The 23481-nt window shown below is 25.9% G+C and overlaps 7 protein-coding genes across 7 annotated transcripts; 5 read left to right on the top strand and 2 right to left on the bottom strand.

Annotated features, from left to right (window-relative positions):
- Nucleotides 1-1694: 1694 nt before the first annotated feature.
- GO595_007553 (uncharacterized protein) lies at nt 1695-2063 on the bottom strand (the record flags this gene model as incomplete). Its single annotated transcript, XM_067921030.1, has 1 exon — nt 1695-2063. One exon carries the CDS (start codon nt 2061-2063, stop codon nt 1695-1697), a length of 369 nt encoding a protein of 122 aa, XP_067772270.1.
- Nucleotides 2064-2132: 69 nt separating this feature from the next.
- On the top strand, nt 2133-2690 carry GO595_007552 (COMM domain-containing protein 9; the record flags this gene model as incomplete). Its single annotated transcript, XM_067921029.1, has 1 exon — nt 2133-2690. The coding sequence occupies one exon, from the start codon at nt 2133-2135 to the stop codon at nt 2688-2690; it is 558 nt and encodes a 185-aa protein (XP_067772269.1).
- Nucleotides 2691-5460: 2770 nt separating this feature from the next.
- On the top strand, nt 5461-7779 carry GO595_007551 (uncharacterized protein; the record flags this gene model as incomplete). Its single annotated transcript, XM_067921028.1, has 1 exon — nt 5461-7779. The coding sequence occupies one exon, from the start codon at nt 5461-5463 to the stop codon at nt 7777-7779; it is 2319 nt and encodes a 772-aa protein (XP_067772268.1).
- A 4122-nt stretch (nt 7780-11901) lies between these two features.
- Nucleotides 11902-12741, top strand: GO595_007550 (RhoGAP domain containing protein; the record flags this gene model as incomplete). The annotated part of the gene is made up of 1 exon (XM_067921026.1): nt 11902-12741. One exon carries the CDS (start codon nt 11902-11904, stop codon nt 12739-12741), a length of 840 nt encoding a protein of 279 aa, XP_067772267.1.
- A 164-nt stretch (nt 12742-12905) lies between these two features.
- Nucleotides 12906-13637, top strand: GO595_007549 (Adenylate kinase family protein; the record flags this gene model as incomplete). Its single annotated transcript, XM_067921025.1, has 1 exon — nt 12906-13637. The coding sequence occupies one exon, from the start codon at nt 12906-12908 to the stop codon at nt 13635-13637; it is 732 nt and encodes a 243-aa protein (XP_067772266.1).
- A 2008-nt stretch (nt 13638-15645) lies between these two features.
- GO595_007548 (uncharacterized protein) lies at nt 15646-17283 on the bottom strand (the record flags this gene model as incomplete). Its single annotated transcript, XM_067921024.1, has 1 exon — nt 15646-17283. One exon carries the CDS (start codon nt 17281-17283, stop codon nt 15646-15648), a length of 1638 nt encoding a protein of 545 aa, XP_067772265.1.
- A 4547-nt stretch (nt 17284-21830) lies between these two features.
- GO595_007547 (small GTP-binding protein) lies at nt 21831-22406 on the top strand (the record flags this gene model as incomplete). Its single annotated transcript, XM_067921023.1, has 1 exon — nt 21831-22406. The coding sequence occupies one exon, from the start codon at nt 21831-21833 to the stop codon at nt 22404-22406; it is 576 nt and encodes a 191-aa protein (XP_067772264.1).
- Nucleotides 22407-23481: the final 1075 nt, after the last annotated feature.

The following is a 23481-nucleotide window of genomic DNA, read 5'->3' as shown; positions in this document are numbered from 1 at the left end:
TTGTTCTGGATTAGAAGCAATTACAATTAATGAAAACTTAAATAAATTAGGACAAAAAGCGTTCTATAAATGCCATAAATTAACAAGTTTCGAAATTCCATCTTTAGTTACATCAATTGAAAGCATGACATTTGAATATTGCTCGAACTTAAAGACAATAACGATTGGTGCCAAAGTAACAACAATTGGTAATTATGCATTTTATGAATGTTCAAGTTTAACAAATGTAATAATTCCAAATTCTGTAACCAGTATCTATAAATATGCATTTGCATATTGTTATAATTTAGAAAACATTGAAATTGGTGAAAATGTTGAAACAATTTATGAATCTGTATTTCAACATTGTCATAACTTAAAGAAAGTCAAACTTCCAAATTTAGTTAATGTAATTAATTCCAACACATTTTATTATTGTTCTAATTTAGTTACAATAATTATTGGTAATGATATAACAAAAATTGGGAAATCTGCTTTTAATAGTTGTATTAAATTATCTAATTTCACATTTCCAAATACATTAACAACAATTGAAGATATGGCATTTTATAATTGTTCTAAACTTACAACAATTACAATCGGAAAGAACATTAATTCAATCGGAGAATCAGTATTTGCATTATGTGAATCATTACAATCATTAAAAGTTTCATCAGATAACACACATTATTCCAATTATAATGATGATGGAATTCTTTACAATAAGAATACATCGACTATTATATGTTATCCATCAGGAAAAACTAATGATAATTATGAATTCCCTTCAACAATTGTTAAGATTAGTAATAATGTATTTGCTTATTCGAAGCTTAAAGATATTAAAATGACAGATTCTATTACAATGTTTAATGAAAGAGCATTTTATCAATGTTCAAACTTAGAAAATATTACATTTTCTAATTCTCTTGAAACAATTGATAAAGAAGCATTTTATGGCTGCATAAACTTAAGAAGCATTATAATTCCTGAAGCTACATCTGTAATTGGCGCATATGCATTTTCGAAATGTTCAAATCTTAAATCCATTTTATTGAATGGAAATGTTTCGATAATTGACGATTATGCATTTAATGATTGTAATGAACTTATATGTATATATTATAATGGTTTAATCGAACCTAAATTCGGAAGAAATGTTTTTACTAATGTAATTGCTTCAGTGAATGTAAATGAGCAATATAAAGGTACAAAATTCGGTACATTAAACATAAGTCGTGGTGAATTAATAGCTTGTAACATAATGAAAACAAAAGAAAATAAGTCAAACTTTGGTTTGATTGTTATAATTGTTGTATCAGTTGTTATTGTACTTGTTGTGGTTGTTGTTGTTGCTATAATATTAATTAAGAAACTAAAGTCAAATATTGAAGTAACCGATGCTCAATTCAATGTCGGATTGAATGAGGAAGCCGTTATCGGGGAACCGTTAAAGGACGATGAAACGACAAATAATACTTTGTATACTAATTAATATATAACCTACAAATAAATATATAATATAAAACTGTTTTAATAATGCGGAATATAATAAAACTTTGTATGTATTATAATTTTTCTTTTTTTCATTGTTAGTGAATCTATCATTAAATTGTTTTCAGAGTAAAACTTATTATCGCATTTGTAATAAGAAATAACGTCATGAAATTAAAATAATTGATTCTTAAAGTAAAATAATATGATGAAAAATATTTTTATTGTGAAGAAAATAATGTATTGGTTATTGTCCACGTCAAAACAAATGCAAAGTAACATGGAAGCATGCCTTCAAATATAACTCCATTTCCATTTCCAAAAATTCTATCTACATCAACATTTAAAGCACCTGAAACATAGAATTGCATAACAACCGGAACAGCAATATAAATCAAATTGCCAATTGCCCCTTGGATACGAATTATTCCAACAATCAAACCAACAATGATGCTTAATATGAGTTTTGTCCAATAAATAGCAAGACTAAGATTTTTCTTTTCCCATGGTCCTTTTTTAGTTATGAGGCGAGTTACTAAAGAAATTGGTGATTCTTTTTTTGGTTGTTTTTGGTTGTCTTTTTCTCCCATGAATAGCTACTGGCCAAAAAATAAAAAGTGTCGTTTTTAACTGTTATCGTAACGGTTTATTGAAACCTAATGGAAACGCTCAAATCTCTTGATGGAAAGCAAATGAAAGATTTACTTCTTCAGACCTTAGCTTGGCGTGTAGGAGATATGCCAGATCTTCCTGCTAAGTTATCTCAAACTTATTCTTTGAAACAATATGAAGCATACCAATTAATTGAATTAATCTGTCCAGCATTAGATTACACAATCAATAACAATCCTCAGACTTCAGACGAAATTTTTAAGGATTACAAAATTCAAATTGATGGAAAAACAAAACAAATTCTTGCTGATACAGCATTTGAAAACAAAGAAAAATTCATAAGCTTTTGTGAGAAACATGTTCCATCACTTTCGCGTGTTGTTTATCATGATTGGACAATTGAAACACAAATTGCTACAGAATCACTTGGTAGAATCGCACGTCCAATAGCATCAATAACTTTGAGAATCCAGCCAGAATCAGAAGGAAAACAATTACTTCCTCCTTTGCGAAGTGTTTCAATGAAATTAGCAAAAGATATGATTGACGCTCTTAGCTCAGGATTTGATCGTCTTCAAAACCAACTTAGTAAAATCATTAAGTAATTCGAAAAAGTAATTTTTTTTAAGATTATTTATGCAATTAAATCTTAAATTTTTTTTTCATATTAATAGTTAACTATTCTCAGTGTTATGTTACAAACACATTTGGCTAAATGCATTGTGCACCTATAGAAAGAAATTCTTTTCCAAAAAAAATTTTTTAGCTAATGGAAGACGTTTAGAATATATGAAAGATGCTTTTCATCAATTATTAACAGCATTTACTTTATCAGACCAGAATGCAATTTGTCAATCAGAGGAAGTAATTAAAGGCAATGCAAAAAATGAAAATTTTGGTCGCTTTTTAATAGATTTCATATATGATTCAGATACGCCACCTAATTTTAAATTATTGACATTAATTATTTATGACCGATTTGATGTTGTTCCATTTTCTGATATAATACCTAGATTAATTCCAATGCTATCATCTAATTTAGAACAATTTAGATTCTATAGTGCCAAATTAATTGGGAAATTTCTGACCAAAGAAGAAGAAATTCAAAACATATTTCAGCTACCACAAGAATATATACAATCCATTTTAATCATAATCACATCATTTTATGATACTCAAAAAAAAGGAATTCTCACGATATCAATGATTCAGTACCTTATATCAATCATCAACTCACCATTACCATATAATATTAAAGTTGATGCAGCAATTTGTATGAATCATTGTTTTCCCAAAATTGAAGAAAATCTTGTAGAAATATTCAGTAATTCCATCCCATTTCAAAATATCTTTACTCAACCAGTTACACCGGAAAATATTTTATTTTTAACCAAATTTTTCCGCTTTTGTTACAAAACTGTTTCCAAGGCCGATAGCTATCGTATTTGTATTTTTTATCTTTCACAAACATGTGAACATTTATTAAATGATTCATTTCCAGAAATAGATTTACTATTTAATTTTATTAGTAAATTAGCATTACGTGTTGAACATTTGCTTGATATTGGATTTAAAGAATTTGATGTTTCCGAATTAGCAAGGATATTAGTATTAAATTGTATTTTAACAAATCAGCAAATTATTTCATGGAAAAATAATATCGAATTATTTATCAATGATAATTTTGTTGATGATGAATATTGCGATGATGATGACAGTGATCATTTACCACAAAAAATTTGTTTAAAAATTTTACAAAAAAATTATTATTTAGTTGATGAAACAATAAACTTTTGTTGTTCGATTGTAAATTTATCACCGAAACATCAAGAAGTTGCATTTAATATTATATCCAATATATTACCGAAAGATCATATTTATGATTTATATTTTCCATTAACTTTTCCGGATCCTATAATTATTGGTCGATATATGACTTGCACATCAATACTTAATAAAGAAATCGATATTGATTTAATTGAAGGATCATTAAATTCCGATAATTTCATATTACCTATTTTTGTAGCTGATGTTATAACTGATACTAAATCTGATAAATATGATAAATATCTTTTACCAACATTTAATAAGTTATGCTCCATGATAACAATGTTTGAGACTGATTCTCTTCAATATTTTATTAATATTTTAGAACATTTAATAGCTCATAATCCTTTAGAATTTATTAATGTATATCCTGAAATAATACAATTTTTCTTAAATATAATTCCAACATTTTATGGTTATCCTTCAATTAGAATTGTAATAATTGAGTTAATTACATTATTTATTAAAATTCCTCAAGCAATTATAATAATACAACAAATTTGTTTTCCATTTATTTCAATGTTTTTAAATTCTCTTGAGTTATGTGAAAGTGGATTTGATTTGTTGGAAGGTATTCTAATTGGTAATGAACCACCGATATTAATTGAAGAAACAAATCAAATATTTAAATCTTTTTATAATATAATAAACGTATATCCATTATTTAGAGAAACTTCAAAATCTGTTTTTAATCTTGTTGCTTATTTTACAAGAAATATAATCGAATCAAGAATACCATTATTAAAATGGTATATTTTATGTTTAAGTGATGTAAGTATTGATAGTTCCTTGTTTAATTATATGACAACTGTTGTAATTCATTTCGTACTTAATTGTAATGAAGGAATTGTAAATCTATTAAATTCACTTTATTCAAGAATCCGATTTTATGAATCGATATCTTATGCAGTTAATTTTGTCGTGACAATATCTTCATTGATTTTATTAAATAAAGAAAAGGCAATAAGTCTTATCGAGGAATCAGGAATAGGTTTTAATAACGTTTTAAATCATATTGGTAATGTGAGTAATATAATTGGCGATATGAACTTTTTCGAACAAAAAATTTTATTAGCTGCAATGATGTCTTTGGGTTCAATTAAAGTTAATTTCGATGATGATGAAAAAATGTTAAGTGAAATAGCAATTGTATATTTAAATTTAATGATTTCTCCATATTTGGGTGATGATATAAAAATAGATAATTTCGATGAGTTTTTGTTGTTGAAAGAAGAAAATAATGATGATAACCCAATTAATTCTTTCTTCATAGGTGACCCATTTTATTTGGATCATCCATTGAAGAATATGAGCTTTTCGAATTTTGTGAAAATGTTTTTCCCGGTGATACCTGAAATATTACAATATAACTTAAATCGATTGTATAATAAAGAATAAAAACTCCTGATTTTATTTTTAATATTTTAACTGTTGGTAACGGTTTGATTATTGTGGAAAAAAAATTGACTGAATGACTTTGAATTTTTTCAATAGAAATCGTGCAAGTTCTAAATAAAGTCATCTGCCAGTTCTTCAGGTTATCTTGGTATGAAATTGTTTTTATTATTTAATTTTATATTTTGCGAAAATAGGAACACATACAAAGCTGTTAAGCGCTCAATAAATAATCCTGACAAAGATGAATTCTTAATTCCAATACCAAATTTTACAAGTGGAGAATGGGAATATACAGAAACAGTTGAAATAATTTCGGCTACACAAGTTAGAGTACCTCCTGGATTATCAGCTTCCAAATCGATCAGATATACAACAAATTTACAAGATTATCCAAACCTTTCTTATCAATATTTTGTAAATAATTGTCCAGCTACAACACAAAATGATTATCCATCCGAAGTTTTATGTTATGTTGACATTTATAATTTCGAGTCACCTTTGTCAACTGATCCTCAATATGCATTACTAACAGTTTTAGGTCATGAAGAAGAATTTACGTTACCAGGGAAGCCTTACAATATTGGTCGTCTGACAATATTTTTACAAAATCTTGGCACAGAATCAGTAATTTTTTCACTTCCTGAACTAATGCTTCGAAGTTATATTTATGAACGTGCTGACTATATCGAAGAAAGTGAAGGAAAGGTTGTTGTTAATATTAAAGAAGGAGATGAATATCAACTTTCGACTCTTTTTTTAGAAAATCCATTTCCACTTCCGCCAAATTCCATAAAATATGAATTTCAACTTCCACGTCTGCCAATCATTGCAAACTCGACGCATATTGTTGGCGTTGATATTGAATTTACAAATTTCTTCATTCCATGGGATTTTGTAATAGATAATACAGCTAACTTTTTCCTAAATTTAACAGCTCGAAGAGATTTCTCCATCAGTTTTTATGTGCTTGAAGTAGAGACAACATCATATTTAGATGCATTAGAGAAATGGCATGATAAGTTTCCTCATATTTATCATCATCAAGAATTTGGTGTTGGTTGTTGGGTATCATTTTATTTTGATAATAATCGAGATGATCTTGACACGAATTATTTTGTTAAATTCTTTTGGGGCACATATGTAAAATATAAAAATTATCCAATGTTTGGATATGTTGAACCATCATGTTATCATATATCTAATATGAGCATAGGAAATACGCCTGAAATTACTAAGCAAAAATTAGAAGAATGTTTGAATGATGAAACGAATGAAGGACGTGAAAAATGTTATTTAGCACTTCATTATACTCCACGATATTCAAATGGATCATTTGTTTCATTAAGAAATGAAAAGGAAACTTGGAATGATGGAATATTTGGGAATTTACGTATGGAAGAATTTACATATCATTATTATTTCGATCAAGTTTTAGATACTATTATTAAAGATGATACAATTAATGGACTTGGATTAGATTCATTTAATATTGATTATGATTCATATCAAGTTGAAAATGAAGATCCTTTTTTATATGTACCTTTTTTATTAAATGATAAAAAGAAAAATAAATATTTACCTTCAATAGTTGGTTTATTTTGGGCATTAACAAAAGCTGATCAAAACTTATCAACTTATGGTAAAAATTATTTCATGTCAAATACTAATACATTATATCCTCAATATATAAAATATATACAAATGGGAGGATTCGAAACAGATGTGTTTGAAAATTGGGGTGATCATCAAGCACATAATTTCTTCACTTTAAGATATTGTATGGGTTCACGTGCCTTAAGTGTACTTGAAAATACAGATAATTCACGTGCATATACGAGAACAGAAAAATATTTTTCTATTTGTGCTTCACTTGGAATATTCCCTTCATATTTTACTGATATTCCTGGAGAAAAACATTTTTGGGAAAGTGAAACTGATCTTGAAGCTAAAAGAGATGATTATAAAAGATGGGGAACTGTTTTAAATTATACTTTAGATCATACATATTATAGAGCTAATCGACTTGGAAGACTTAATTTTGTTGTCGAAACTGTACCTTTCGAAATCTCCAAATTATCAACTGTCAGTATGTTTTGTAATAAGGAAAATGAGAAATGTTTTATTTGGGCATTGATAGCAGGAAAAGGAAAAATGGAAATTAATGTAAATGATAAAGTTCCTTTAAGTGAAGCGAAGTTATTATTTACAGCAAATAATTTGGAGGTGAATATATTGAATAATAATATTACACTTCGTCTAAATGATGTTGAAGATGATGACGCATATAGAGCTGCATGTGTTGAACTTGATTTTAATATGGAAAATCAGCCATCAATTGATAAAAAAGGTTTAAGTGATGGTGAAATTGCGGGAATTGTAATCGCAGTTGTTGCTGCAATCGCTATTGCTTGTGTTTTGATTTATGTTTTTGTAATTAGGAAAAAGAATGATAAATCTTCTTCGAATTAATTATATAATATATGCATGAATAAATTTGTTATATACGATTTTTATAAATTTATGTTTGGATTGACTAATAAAAATTCTTTATGTAAATTAATCATCTTCATTTATACAAAAAAGAAATGTTATCAAATGATTTTATTCAGAGCATTGATGTATTATTAAATAAAATACTTCATTGGCTATATAATATATTAATTATATACATAGAGAAGAAACAATAAACTTCGAAATTAATTAATATTATTTTCTTCATGTTTAAGAAGTAAATTAACAATTTCTGTATAACCATTTTCAGATGCTCTCATAAGTGCTGTCTTAAATGTTTTGAATAATTTCCAAATATTATTTTGAAATATTAAATTATTAAAATAAATTTTATATAAAACAAATAAATATTTTTCACATTGATATCAATTCCTTTTTGTGCAAGAAGTAATTTAACTATTTCTGTACAGCCTTTTTCAGATGCATTAATAAGTGCTGTTTTATATAATTTAAATAATTTCCAAATATTATTTTGAAATTAAAAATTATTAAAATAAATTTTATATAAGAAAAATAAATATTTTTAGCATTGATATCAATTCCTTCTTGTTCAAGAAGTAATTTAATTACATCTGTTTGACAATTCCACGATGCTTCAATCAGTGCTGTATTAAATATTTAAAATGATTATCAAATATTAATTTGAATTTCCGAATATATTTAAAAAATATTAAATAAAACATATAAATATCTTTATTATTAATATCAATTCCTTTTTGTTCAAGAAGTAATTTAACTATTTCAGTATGACCATTTCTAGATGCAATATTAAGTATTGTATCAAATAATTTTAATAATTTCCATATATTATTTTGAAATTATAAATTATTAAAATAAATATTATATAAAACTTATAAATATTTTTATCATTAATATCAATTCCTTTTTGTTTAAGAAGTAACTTAATGATTTCTGTACAGCCTTTTTCAGATGCCAACATAAATGCTGTCCAAAATAATTTGAAAAATTTCCAAATATTATTTTAATATTTTAAAATATTAAAACAATTATAAAACAAAAAAAATAAATATCTTTATTATTGATATCAATTCCTTTTTGTTCAAGAAGTAATTTAACTATTCCTATATTACCATTTTTAGATGCAATTATAAGTGCTGTATTAAAAAATAAAAATTATTTTTAAATATTATTTAAAAATATCAAATTAGTAAAATAAATTGAAAATAAGAAATATATATATTTTTAGCATTGATATCAATTCCTTTTTGTTCAAGAAGTAATTTAACTATTCCTATATTACCATTTATAGATGCACAAATAAGTGCTGTATTAAAAAAATTTGATAATTGTTAAATATTATTTTGATATATTAATTTATGAAAAAAAATATTGAATAAAATGAATAAATATCCTTTGCATTAATATCAATTCCTTCTTGTTCAAGAAGTATTTTAACTATTTCTGTATTACTTTTTGAAGATGCATACATAAGTGCTGTTTTAAATAATTTAAACAATTTCCGAATATTATTTTGAAATCTCAAATTAGTAAAATAAATTGAAAATAAGAAATATATATATTTTTAGCATTGATATCAATTCCTTTTTGTTCAAGAAGTAATTTAACTATTCCTATATTACCATTTATAGATGCACAAATAAGTGCTGTATTAAAAAAATTTGATAATTGTTAAATATTATTTTGAAATATAAAATTATTAAAATTAATATTAAATAAAACAAATAAATATCTTTAGCATTAATATCAATTCCTTTTTGTTCAAGAAGTAATTTAACTATTTCTGTATTACTTTTTGAAGATGCATACATAAGTGCTGTTTTAAATAATTTAAATAATTACCGAATATTATTTTGAAATAAGAAAAAATTATAAAAATAAATTTTAAATAGAATAAATAAATATCTTTAGCATTAATAACAATTCCTTTTTGTTCAAGAAGTAATTTAACTATATCTGTATTACCTTCTTCAGATGCAAATATAAGAGCTGTAGTAAATATTTTAAACATTTTCCAAATATTATTTTGAAATTTTAAATTATTAAAATAAATTTTAAATAAAACAAATAAATATTTTTCACATTGATATCAATTCCTTTTTGTTCAAGAAGTAATTTAACTATTTCTGTATTACCTTCTTCATATGCAATAATAAGTGCTGTTTGAAATAATTTAAATAATTTCCATATATTATTTTGAAATATCAGATTATTAAAATAAATTTTAAATAAAACAAATAAATATCTTTAGCATTAATATCAATTCCTTCTTGTTCAAGAAGTAATTTAACAATATCTATATGAAATTTTTTAGATGCCAATATAAGTGATGTATCAAGTATTTTAAATAATTACCAAATATTATTTTTAAATATCAAATCATTAAAATGAATTTTAAATAAAACAAATAAATATCTTTGGAATTAATATTAATTCCTTTTTGCTCAAGAAGAAATTCAACTATTTCAATAAAGCCTTTTTTGGATGCATTTAAAAGAACTTTAAAAATTTTGATAAAACATCAAATATTTTTTAGGATCTTTTAATTATTTTAATAAATATTATTTAAAAATATTAAACCTTTTCATGAATTGAATCAATATATCCATTTTTTTTAATGTAATCCAATATTTCTTTGTTACCTGAAAACGTTTTTATAGAATTTAAATTTATTTTTATTCGATTTTTTGTTAAAAAATATTGAAAAAGGAATAAATCACCACTTTCTATTGATTGAATGACAAGTGAATCGCTGATTTTCATACCTTCTTCTACAAAAAAGGAAAGAAGTTCATAATTATGAAATAAAACACATTTCTTTCCTAATTCTTCAAAGTTATCAATTTTTCCAATATTATTTTCATAAAGATATCGGAAAAGATCATTTCGATGAAATTCAATTGCTGCTTCATATGCATTTTCAAATGTTGATTGATTTTGTTCACATAAATGAATGATTTCTTCGTTTCCACCTGCAACTGCATATTTGCCTGTATTTTCTATATTAGAATCATTCATGAGTAAATATTTGAAACATTTAACAGAAGTAAAAAATGCTGCATAATCAATTAATGAAACATCTTTTTGATTGATAAATGAACATCTTTCATATAATGATGGTTCAATTGTTTGATTAAAATCGAAGTTTGTTTCTGATGATATTTCTTGAAGTTTTTCTATTTCATCATTTCGAATTATATTTGCAATTTCATTTGGATTATGTCCTTCTTCTATTAATTTCTTATGAAGTTCCCAATCATTCTCTGATAATTCGATATATTTTTTAATGATACTGTTCCACATTAATATTAAATTATCATTTATAGAGGAATCGAAGTATTTGTTAGTTAATCTATTTATTTCACAATCTGACATACGGTGAATAAAATATGGAGTTTTTATGTTTTTACAAATACTGAAATCAAAAAAGTTATTTTCGATCATTTTTTCTATAAGATAATATGATTCTTGCGTTTTTTTATATAATAAATATTTTATAAACATTTTTATTACGTTGTTGTTCTTTTTAAAAATTTCATTTTCTTTCTTTTCAAGTTCTTGTAAATATTTAATATATATTTTATGATGTAAACATTTTGTCTTAAAATGCATATATAAAATACTACAAATAATAAAATTAGATGAATGTGAAAATTCTTCATTAAAATATTTTAAAGACAATTCAACTGTTTCATTAATGTTATCTTCATTCAAATCAAAAATAACCTTTTTAATGTGTTGTAATATTTGAAGGTTTTGTGCGTATTTCTTTTTAGTGCCACTTTGGTTTGATCCCATTAGTCAGATTTGACTAAAAAAAGTGACATGTGGCCAAGAGATTCGAATCTCTTCACATATTCCACATTAAATTCAAGGTAATTTTTCCTTGATAATATTTTGAATTGATTTTTTAAAGACATTTAAAATATATTAGACAATTAAATAATTTTGTATTTTGTTACTATGTAAATCAACAAATTTTGAGCTTTAAAAAAGTGGCACTTTGAGGTACCCCATGGCAATAAGGAACCGTTTATTAATATGGTTTGTAGAATACGTTAAAATCGCTTTTGAGAACGTTTATTTAAATCTGAAAGAAAGATGTCCATAATCGACTCTCGCCCTGGTCCGCACTTTTTTTCAATGCCATTACATAACTATAAAGGGAAAATTCCATTTATTATTACAAACTTGATTAACAGACTCGAAGAAAGAAATGCAGATCAACAAGAAGGGATATTTCGGTTAAGTGGACGAAAATCAGAAGTTGATAGGATATGCACTTTCATGGATAGGGCGCCTGTTACGGATTGGACCCAATTTGAAGACATGGATAATAATGTTATCGCCTGCGCACTTAAAAAATACCTACAAAATTTATCAAGTTTCGATCCCCTTATTGGCAAAGACATCTCTGATGAGGTCAATTCTACTATTCAATTGTTTTCTGAAGATCCAACAATATATTCTCGACTTAAAAACCTTCTTGAGCACTCCCCTCTCACCCGACGAAATGCTCTTGCCTATGTTATGCATTATCTTAAAAAAATTGCCGATAACTCCGGGGTTAATAACATGAATTCTTATAATTTATCTGTTTGTTTTACACTAGCAATTTTCCCACAGACAGACACAATTGCTAGCGGTAACTCCATGAAAGCGTTTGAGCTCTTTATCAATGATTTTGAACAAATTTTTGATCCATCTTGGTATGATGCAGCAAACATACTAACACCAGGTGATATCGAAAAACTCTCTGCGCCAATCATTGATATCAGTGACGCCAAGAATGAACAGATGAGAAGAATGGTAAAAAAGTCATCTTTGATACCATATGATCGATCGATGCTTAGTACATTTTTCTTAATAGAACGACCAAATAGGCCACCACCGTCACCGCCACATTCACCGTCACAATCTCCCGCAGTAATACCGGAATAAACGCTATGTTTTATTAAATGTGATTTCAAATACACATAATTTGTAAAATAAAATTGGATAAAGGCTTTCAAATTGTTGATTCTTAAATATTCTTTTAGAGAAAATAAGAAAAAGAAAAAAGTTCTTGCTGAAATGAAATACAAGAAAAATAACGTATTTTACAAATGCCACCAAAAAGAGTTATAAAAGTGGTGCGCAAAAAAACACCAGTTGAACGAACACCCCGTATCCCTACAAAGCAAAAAGTAATTATATTACGACGCGTAAAAGATGGTGAAGAATATGTTCATAGAGAAGAGATTCCTGCATCAATAGGACTACCAGAATATTACTCAGAAATGGAAGAAGCTAACAAAGAAATAAATGAACAAACAGAAAGATTTGATGGGAAAACAATTATTTTTTTAATTGGCGAACCAGGAAGTGGTAAAAGAACACAATCAGAAAAAATTGTCAATGAATATAATATGGGCTACATTGATGCAGCTGAGCTGCTTCATTATGATTCAGAAGATCAAGAATCTGAAGAAACATATGTAAATATATTAAAGGAAGAAATCATTTCTCAAAACAAAAACTCTTACGTCATTAGCGGATTTCCTATGAACATTGAACAAGCAGAAGAATTTGAAAAAATTGTTTGTGATATTACATTTGTTATATTTCTTGATGTTCCAACCGAATTTCTTTTTGAAAGCCTCTTAAAGCAAGACCCTGAATTTGCAGAAAAAAGTGAGTATGATGAAATTCGACTTGAGATCCAATCACTTCATGAGGAATTAGAACAAGTTTTCGATCATTTCAACTCACTTGGGAAAGCTGCAAAAATTGATGGAAATCGAGAACCTGACGAAGTTTTTAGAAATATCCAAAATTTTATTCAAGAAATTGTATAAATTATTAGAAGCTATTCACGATATAAATAAAATTATTTATTATTTTATCATTTCCACAATTCTTTAATGAAATTTTTTTTTAATAACATTCATATAAATTATATTTATCTCAAATTAATAAAATATGTTATATCTTTATTATTGTTCTTTATAATAATTCTCTTTTATACGATCAACTGTTTCAACAAAGTTTGGATTAAACCCAACTTCATCTAAAAAGTTAATAACGCTATTACCAAAGAAATATGTTTCCCTATAATTGAACGAGCACTTTTTCAATAAACATTTGAATGTTTGAATTGCCTTTTCAATTGTTATCTCTTGCGAAGACAACAAAATATCAATAAATAGATCCCAAAACTGATTTGGGAACAAATTTCCGAGTTGTGCAGGATCAAGCCCATCCAAAATATGCAAAAACAAATAAGCGCAATGCTCATGTATGCTATTTGATTTCTCGATATTATCGAAAGTCATTTTTATGATATTTAAAACATGATCAACAGGAAAATTCGGTGGCAAAGCACCAAAAGCATCAATGTAATATGTTAAAAGTAGTAATAATGATTCAAATGTTTTATCATCCATATTAGGATTAGATAACATTTGAATAATGAATGGTAAATCAATTTTACTAATTAATATTCTTTTATATTCAGTTATTTCGGATAAAAGTAATTCCGTTATTATATCAAGTGATCGATAATTACAATAGTTATAAAGAGAATCCAAAATTTCATCAATTATTCCATATTTAAATATTTTTTCTTCGATAATTTTTGGCTTTTCCCAAAAAATTCTTTTAAGTGTTTGTGAAGAAATATTTATAATTGTTTCATCGTTAAGTTTATAAAGTTGTTTTATTAATGTTAATAATCTTTTTTGACTTAAAATTTCTTTTTTGAATCCAATTTGTATATAACTGGTATAAATTGTCAAAAGATCTTTAATTGTTCTTATAAATGTATCTACATCATCTTGTGACTGAATTTCATTCATACGAAGTAAATAATAATTAAGATAATTTAATGAAAGTTCAATAATTGGCGAATTAAGAATGAATTCGCGCATTTGGGGAAAGGTTGAAAGCATCCATATAAAATGATATGTATTATAAGAAAGTAATATATATTGGCTTTCTCCTTGAAGCAGTGGATTTGATAGGATTTGATGCAAAATTTGAAGATATTCTGGTGGAAATTTCATCAGAACAGAATCTTTATAGTGAATAATTAAACGTGATAGAGTACCTATAGACTTGACTTTAACAGGAATACTTCTCAATATTATTAATTGAAAGAGAAAAGTTATCAAATCTGAATCAAATGAATTTATAAATTCATATGTTGGTATTTGTCCTTTATCGAATTCTATATTAATATTGCATAGAGAGTCATATAATGCTTGCTCATTTTGTTTAGAATTTGTAAGAGTATCAATTAGAAACACCCATTTATGATGACATTGTTCTTGTTCCTCAATAGATTCCTCAGCTAATGCAATGTCTTCGTGTAATGTTTTTTTCTTTTTTTTATTTATTGTCTTTGCTTTAAAATTTAACATTTACCAAAGATTTTGGCCGCCGAATTTGGGGTGCACCAGTACAATCATGTATGGAATAAACGGCTTCCTTTTCTTTCTTTTCGTCACAAAAAAAAATTCAACATTTTAACTTTAACATTATTTGATAAAAAAGAAACCAAAATATTCTACTATGATAAAAATATTTCAATATTTTAAGAATTTCGAAAAAAATCAATAAATTTGAGATTTCAAATTTTTTAAAAATAAAACACAAAATTATATTTATTAATGTACCTCTGTAGCATCAAAAAAATTGGCTTGTTTTTATTAAGGATAATGTTCATTTTTTGAGAGTTACATTTTTTTCGCTTACATTACTCTTAACACACAAATGAACATCCGAACTATGACAATTTTAACATTTTTTTTTAATGATTTTAAATTTTATTAAGGAAAACATTTAAAATTTTTACTTACATAACAATCAGTAATTATTGCCGAACTTATCGAATTCCTTATCCTCATAGTAGTCATCATTTTCGTTGTACACCTGCACCTTTCCCATTGATTTCCTTCTCCACAAACCAATGATTGGTGTTAATATTCCTCCTATTACGAAGAATATCACGCCCATTAACCAATAAGCCATTCCGTCAGTGAAGTGTACGCATAAACCATTTTTTATTGGTGAGTAAATACATTTAAATTCGGTACATTTGATAGAGTTAAATCCATCATTGACAATAACTTTAGCCTTATCTATTAATTCATTACCTATTCCAACAACTTTATTTTTGGTTGTATCAATAGTAACTATAACATCATTGACATAATTTGTTACAACTTTCATTTTCTCACCAGTTTTAGTTAAGTCTTCATCATGTTTATCAATCGATTTATCTAAATTATTAAGTTGTATAAGTGTTTCTTCATCATCTTTATATTTAATACGTAATTTATCAGTGTTTTCTTCATGTTGAAATATAATGTTATTACTTGTGAAAACTTTACTCCAAATATTACCTTCACTAAAATTACGTAATTGTTGTAACGTATGTGAAAATGTACTTAAGTCAAAGGCATCAGTCATTTGTATGACAACTTCATCAAGTCCATTTAATACTGATTGATAATCAAATAATCGTTCAAGGCCCATTTCGAAAATTGGTCTTTCGACTTCGCATACTAACATTGAAGTAAAATTATTACTTGGAATTCCAGTTGCATTACCTGCAATGTTACCTAATGTTACATCTAATGATTGACAATTATCATTTAAGACAAAGAATAATAACCCAAATATTGCACCGGGTATAACAATAAAGATATCTAATAATATCCCAATTAATGAAAATCGTCCCATTATACATCGTGAAAAACAATTGTTACAAAAGAAAAAGATGAAAAATATGATCGAAAATAATATAATGAAAATGGTGGCAACAATTGAAACTAATGAGATATATGGCTTAGCAATATGAATATAGTGGACAAATGTGCTCACATAGCCTTGTAACGTCGAATTGATGTCATAAATTCCATTTATTTCAGATGAAATACTTTTTTCATATTTCGATATCTCATTTTGGGCTGATTGAATATTGTCAGTAATGGTCGTTTGCGCTTCTTTAGAGATCTTCGTAAGGTCCCCGGCATTGTCAGTGAGTTTACGTGTGATTTCTTTGATGCCTGGTGCTGTTACGGTTAAACTTGTATCAATAAAATTAAGATCAGAAATACTTTGCTTTTTTTCGAAGTAGCCGCGGACTGCTTTGTAATCTGGCTCAATTGTGGGAGAGTTTGACTTGAAATAATTGGTATAAGTATCAAGATAATCACTGACGGCAGATGCCACATTGGAAACTGTGGATGCTTGAATAAGTATGTTGACAAGAGTGCTTAAGTTTTTGTCAATTTGTACTAATGAATAATTTATGAGATTAAAACTATTGTCGGAAATTGAATTTGCGGCATTGGCAACGGTTTCAATGGTATTCGAAATGTGCGTAGGCTCTGAAGTAAACTCGTTAAGACCTTTGAGGATGGAAACAACAGCTATAAATGTTAAAATTGCAGAAACAATTAGTAAAACAACAGAAATTAAAAGAAAGAAAACTTGCATACATGTTTGCTTTTTGCTGTTTTTTGGCCTACAGCAACAACATGATACACAATTCAGAATAATGTAGTATAGAAGCATTAATACAAAAAGTACAAGAAGTACAACTGCAAAACCAGCTTTTCCATACAAATATGGCATGAGATCATCAGAGTTGAAATTTGATAAGTCAATCGAGTCAACTGTGGGAAAACCTATAATTCTTGCAATTGATAATGAAGGTGTACCGATTTTTATTATTGAATCTTGGAGAGGACCCGGTGTTGCAAACGAACATCTTTCCTCACTTCGAGCATTGCTCCAAAAGAGGAACAGAAAGCTACAAAAAAGCATTGAACGCACGTTACGTAAACTTTTGTTTAACACTTACGTTCTATCAAAAACTTGATCCTCAGCCAATTTATTTGGTGACAGAAAATTTTCAAAAGTATTATATAGTTTACATGAACATAAAAAATTCAAAAAGCTGTTTGTTAAATTTTCGGTGAAAAGTTTCTAACTTGTTTTATTTCTTGTCTACCAAAAAAAATTGATATCAAAACTGTAGAAATTGTTATTAAGTATGCTTTAATTGTTGATTTCAAAATAAAAATTAAATATAAGATAATTGAAAAGAAAAAAATAAAATTTTATCCGAATGGTTAATATCAAATATTTCTTTATAAAACTTATATCATAACATTTATTATGCTGATTATAAATTTTGCATTTAAATAAAAATTAATCCTTTCGATTGATAGGTTAATCACACATTTTAATTGTTATTTTGGGGCACCCTTTGACTAAATTATAATTAATTTTCACTTTTCCTCAGACAATGGGAACAAACCAAGAACAATCTGAAATTAATTATATACAATCAATTCACCAAATCATATTTAATCTAGAAAATGAAAATATTGAATCATCAGTCCAAACAACAATGCAATACTTTGATCAATCAACCCCGATATCATTTAATTATATCATATGTCATTGCATTTACTCATCTTTTGTGTCCCAAATCAAGGATACAATGATATATATTAATTATTTAAAAGCACTTGAAACAAAAGAGGAACATATTTTAAATAAAAATCCACAAATTTTTAATATTTTTGAGCAATATTTAAAGACCAAAAATATATATACTGGAGAATCAAATTATCTTCTTGCAGAACTTAAAGAAGCCGGATTAATAAAAATGGATTTTTTTATTCATGGATATGATATGAATTTATTTAAAATTCTTAAGGAGAAAAACTTTGAAGAAGCAAAAAGATATATTAACAAAAAATATTCAAATAATAATCGAAACTTTATAGAAATCCCATCAGATATATCTATTATAATTCAAAATGATGATGTGGAAAAGCTCCAAGAAATTGCATCACAACCAAACTTTGATTATAATCAAAATATCAAACAATATGTATATGAGAAAGGAATTGTTAATGATGGAAATACTTCATTAATTAATTATAGTGCATTTTATGGATCAATCAAATGTTTCAAATTTTTAATGTTAAATGGTAGTAATTTAACAGATGTAGGGAAATATGCAGTTGCAGGAGGAAATATAGAAATGGTTCATCTTTGTGAAAAAAATATCATAAAAATTAAAGAATTATTTGAAGTAGCAATAGAATTCACTCGAAATGATATCTTTCATTATCTATATGATAAAAATCCAGAAGAGATAAATGAAAATAACTTAAATGATTTATGTATAATATGTATTCAATCTGATAATTATGAAATTTTCTCATTTTTGATTGAAAAAGGACTTAAAATTAATAATAAAGTTATCTCAGCAATAATCACATGTGGAAATTTATATATATTAAAGTATGCTATAAAAGGAAAAGAATTCCCGAAAGAATCTTTAATAAATTCCGTCATTTCCAAAAATATAGAACTTGTTGAATATATTCTAAAACAAAATGTGATTGATATTAATGAGAAAGATATATATTTATTTTATATGAGATTTATTTTAATAATTTTATATTTCAAAATAATATTTGGAAATTATTTTAAATATTTCAAACAGCACTTATGATAGCATCTCAAAAAGGTGATATAGAAATAGTTCAATTACTTCTTGAACAAGAAGGAATTGATATTAATGCTAAAGATATTTAATTGTTTTATTTAAAATTTATTTTAATAATTTAATATTTCAAAATAATATTTGGAATTTATTCAAAATATATTACACAGCACTTATAAGATCATCTGAAAATAATAATATAGAAATAGTTAAATTGCTTCTTGAACAAAAAGGTATCGATATCAATGCTAAAGAAGTTTATTTAATATATAAGGTGTTTATTTTAGTGTTATCTAATATCAATATAATATTTGGGATTTTTTAATATTGTATAGAACAGCTTTAATCTTTGCAGTAACAAAAGGTATCGAACTTGTTAAATTACTTATTAATAAAGGAATCGATATTAATGCTGTGGATATTTATTTATTTTATAATTAATTTTTTTAGATAATATAATATTTCCTTAAAATATTTCATGTTTTTTCATTATAATTCAAACAGCTATATCAGTATCTTTATCAACAAATCAAATCAACGTATTTAAATTACTTCTTGAGCAAAAAGGAATAAATCTAAATGATAAAAACGCTTATTTTATTTATTTAAAGTCTATTTAACAAATATTCAATTTCAATATAATATTTGGAAATTGCTTTAATTTTTTCAAACAATACTAATGGATGCTTTATCTCATATTAAAATTAATAAGACTGAATTTAATAAAAAAGAAATTGTTAAATTGCTTCTTAAAAATAAAGGAATTGATGTCAACATTAAAGATTTTTATTGTTTTTAATTAATGTTTATTTCATTGTTATAATAATTGAAAATATTTTTTGGAATATATAAAAATTAATTCATACAGCTCTTTATTATGGAATGGGAGCTACAAATGAAAAAATTGAAATCTTTAAGGAATTTCTTGAAAGTAATAAATTTGATATATATGCTAAAGATAATGTTTATATCAATAATTTGATATTTCATATTAATATTTGGATATTTTAACTAATATATGAAACACCATTTATGTATGCATCAAGAAATGGTTATACGGAAATAGTTAAGTTACTTCTTGAAAATGCGAAAATTGATTTAAATGAAAAAGATATTTCTTGAATTCACATAATGATTTTATAAATAATTTAAAATTTCTTCATAAAATATGGTTTTCATTCAAATGATTTAAAACAGCACTTATTTTAGCATGTGAATATGGCAAAACGGAAATGGTCAAATTACTTCTTGAACAAGAAGGAATTGATATCAATGCACAAGATATTTTTTTATTTTATTTAAATATATTTTTATTAATTTGAATTTTATTTATAAAATATGGAATTTATACAAATAATTTAAAACAGTTTTAATGTATGCAACATTTTGTAAAAAAGAAATAGTAACATTACTTCTTAAACAAGAAGGAATTGATATTAATGCTAAAGATGTAAATTTATTTTGTTTAATGTATATTTTAATAATTTAATGATTTAAAATATTATATGGAAATCATTAAAAATATTTGAAACAGCACTAATGTATGCATTTCAAGATGATAAATTCAGAATGATTATATTTTCAAGTGATGTTAAAAAACTACGTATCGAAATATTACAATTACTCCTTCAACAAAAAGATATTGATGTAAATGCTAAAGATATTTTTTTATTAAATTTAAAATTTATATTAATAATTTTCTGTTTTAATATATTATTTGGTAATTATTTAAATGATTTCAAACAGCACTTATCAAAGCATCTAAAATTGGAAAAAAAGATGTTGTTAAAATTCTTCTAAAACAAAAAGGAATTGATATTAACGCACAAGACAATCAAGAAATGACTGCAATATTAAGGGCTTCCGAATATAATAAAAATGATGTGGTTAAACTTCTTAAAAGACAAAAGGGAATTAAATACAATGAAGATAAACTTAATGAAGTTCGCAAGGTAAATCCAATGAACTATGGATTTGGCTTTGGTTTTAATAAAGGCTTTTAAAAACAATAATTTTACAAAACTTTTCCTATTATATAATAAATAAAATTAAATTTCAATTTCATGAATAATAGCTTTACTGAAAACCAATTAGGTTTCGAAAGCTATAGACAATATTTTCTTTAAATACATATTAAAAACAAACAAACAACAGTTAAAATTACATTAAACAAATTGAGTATTTAACCAATTTTGAAAACCATTAATTGGTAAAACTTGATAACTTTGCATGAAAGCTTCTTCCCTAGCTAAAAGAAATTGTATTTAAAAAATTTAAATCAAAAAAATAATAATGAAACAAATATTGATTAATAATTTTTTCTGAACAATTTTTTTTACTTTGTTAAATACAGAAGCTGTAAAAAGCTAATAAATTAGCGAAAAGAAATTTAATCCAAAAGTAATTAACTATTGGGAAAATGTAATTTTTGGATTTTTTGAATTATCGGGAAAGTTTTGAATATAAAAGTGACGAAATTGGATAAAACGGTCTCCAAAAATAATTCATCGTTTTGCCAATGACTAAAATGACCCAGGTGAAGGTCGTCATTGTAGGAGATACAAAAGTAGGGAAAAGTTGTATACTTAGCAAATACGTTCAGGGTACATTTGATAAGAATTTACCAGCGACAGTCGGCGCAGCTCTTCTTACAAAAGTTATCCAGACACCAAATGGATCAGTTCGCCTTCAACTATGGGACACAGCTGGCCAAGAAAAGTTCAGAGCACTTTCTCCTATGTACTACCGATCAGCAGATGTTGCAGTTCTAGTTTATGATATAACATCAAAATCAACTCTGGAAGCTCTGGAAGATTGGTCAGCTGAAATTGCAGATAAAGCCCCGCCCAATATTAAATTAGTTGTTATAGGAAATAAGAATGATTTAGAAAAAGAAAGATGCATATCATTTCAACAAGGAAAAGAAATTGCCAATCAACTCGGCGCAACTATATACGGTGAAACGTCTGCAGTGACAGGTGATGGCATTAATGAAATCTTTGGTAAAATTGCTCAATTAGATTTTACCCAAGATATCGTTATTCAAACCCAAACGCCAGTTACTAGACCAGAAGAGGGCAACAAGTGCTGTTAAATGTTTCTCACTTCAAACGCCAAAATTTTCAGAATGAAAAACAGATTCTAAACTGTCATTAAACAAAATATCAAATTTTTGATTGTTTTTCTTGATTTATTGTTCACTGTTTTTTTAATGGACGTAAAGTTTCACAAGGAACTTTGTTGTGACAGCCCTGCCAACGAATTGTCTGATAAGGAAAGTGACAGTTGATTAAAACAATAATAATCATTCACAACTTGATATTTCGGAGAACAAAACAGAAATTTTATTGAACAAATTTATTTTTTGATGGCATTAAACCATTAAAATCATTTTAAAAAATAATATTTTTGATTAAATATTTTTGATTAAATATTTTTTATTTATTTTTTATTTTTTATTTTCTCGTGTTGTTTTACATGGACCTGTCCATTCAGTTTCAAAGAATAAGAATTCTTTATTATCATCAATTTCTTCATTCCGATTAACAATTGTTGGTGGAACTTTATCTGCCAACCAAAGTGATGTTTTCCCAATTTTATGGAATGGGATATTAGACATAATTTTTTGGGAACTTATCCATCATCGTAGTAATATTAACATCTGTAATTTGTGCCAATTCATTAAATCCTTGAACAATTATCGCTGCCACAAAGTATGCTAACCACGTTTGCGGACATGGCGAACAATTTAATTGTAACCAAACTGACCAAATGTCACTAAATGATCGTTTAAATAATAAAACAAAATCGGAATAACACCATAAAAGTTCTTTAAGTGAATTACGTCGCATCCAAATAGCTGCAAGTGGTGATACTTTACAAATAATTTGAAAAATAGTTTCTGCTTGTTTTTTACATTGTTCTGTAACATTAGCTAATAATTTTAAATGATCAATATTATGTAACATAGCATCAAAACACCAAAAAATTGATGGATAATATTCTTCATATTCAATACGTTCATTATTTTCATTAATTGGATATCCTTTTTCATCCCAACGTGGTAAAAATGCTAATAATATTGGAACAAATAAATCATTCATACCTTGAAGATATCCAATCGGTGGATTAAATATACAATATGTACGTAATAGTTGTGTAACCATTTT

The sequence above is a fragment of the Histomonas meleagridis genome (assembly GCF_020186115.1).
Source record: "Histomonas meleagridis strain 2922-C6/04-10x chromosome Unknown contig_54, whole genome shotgun sequence".
NCBI lineage: Eukaryota > Parabasalia > Tritrichomonadida > Dientamoebidae > Histomonas > Histomonas meleagridis.
This window is presented reverse-complemented; position numbering and strand designations above follow the sequence as displayed.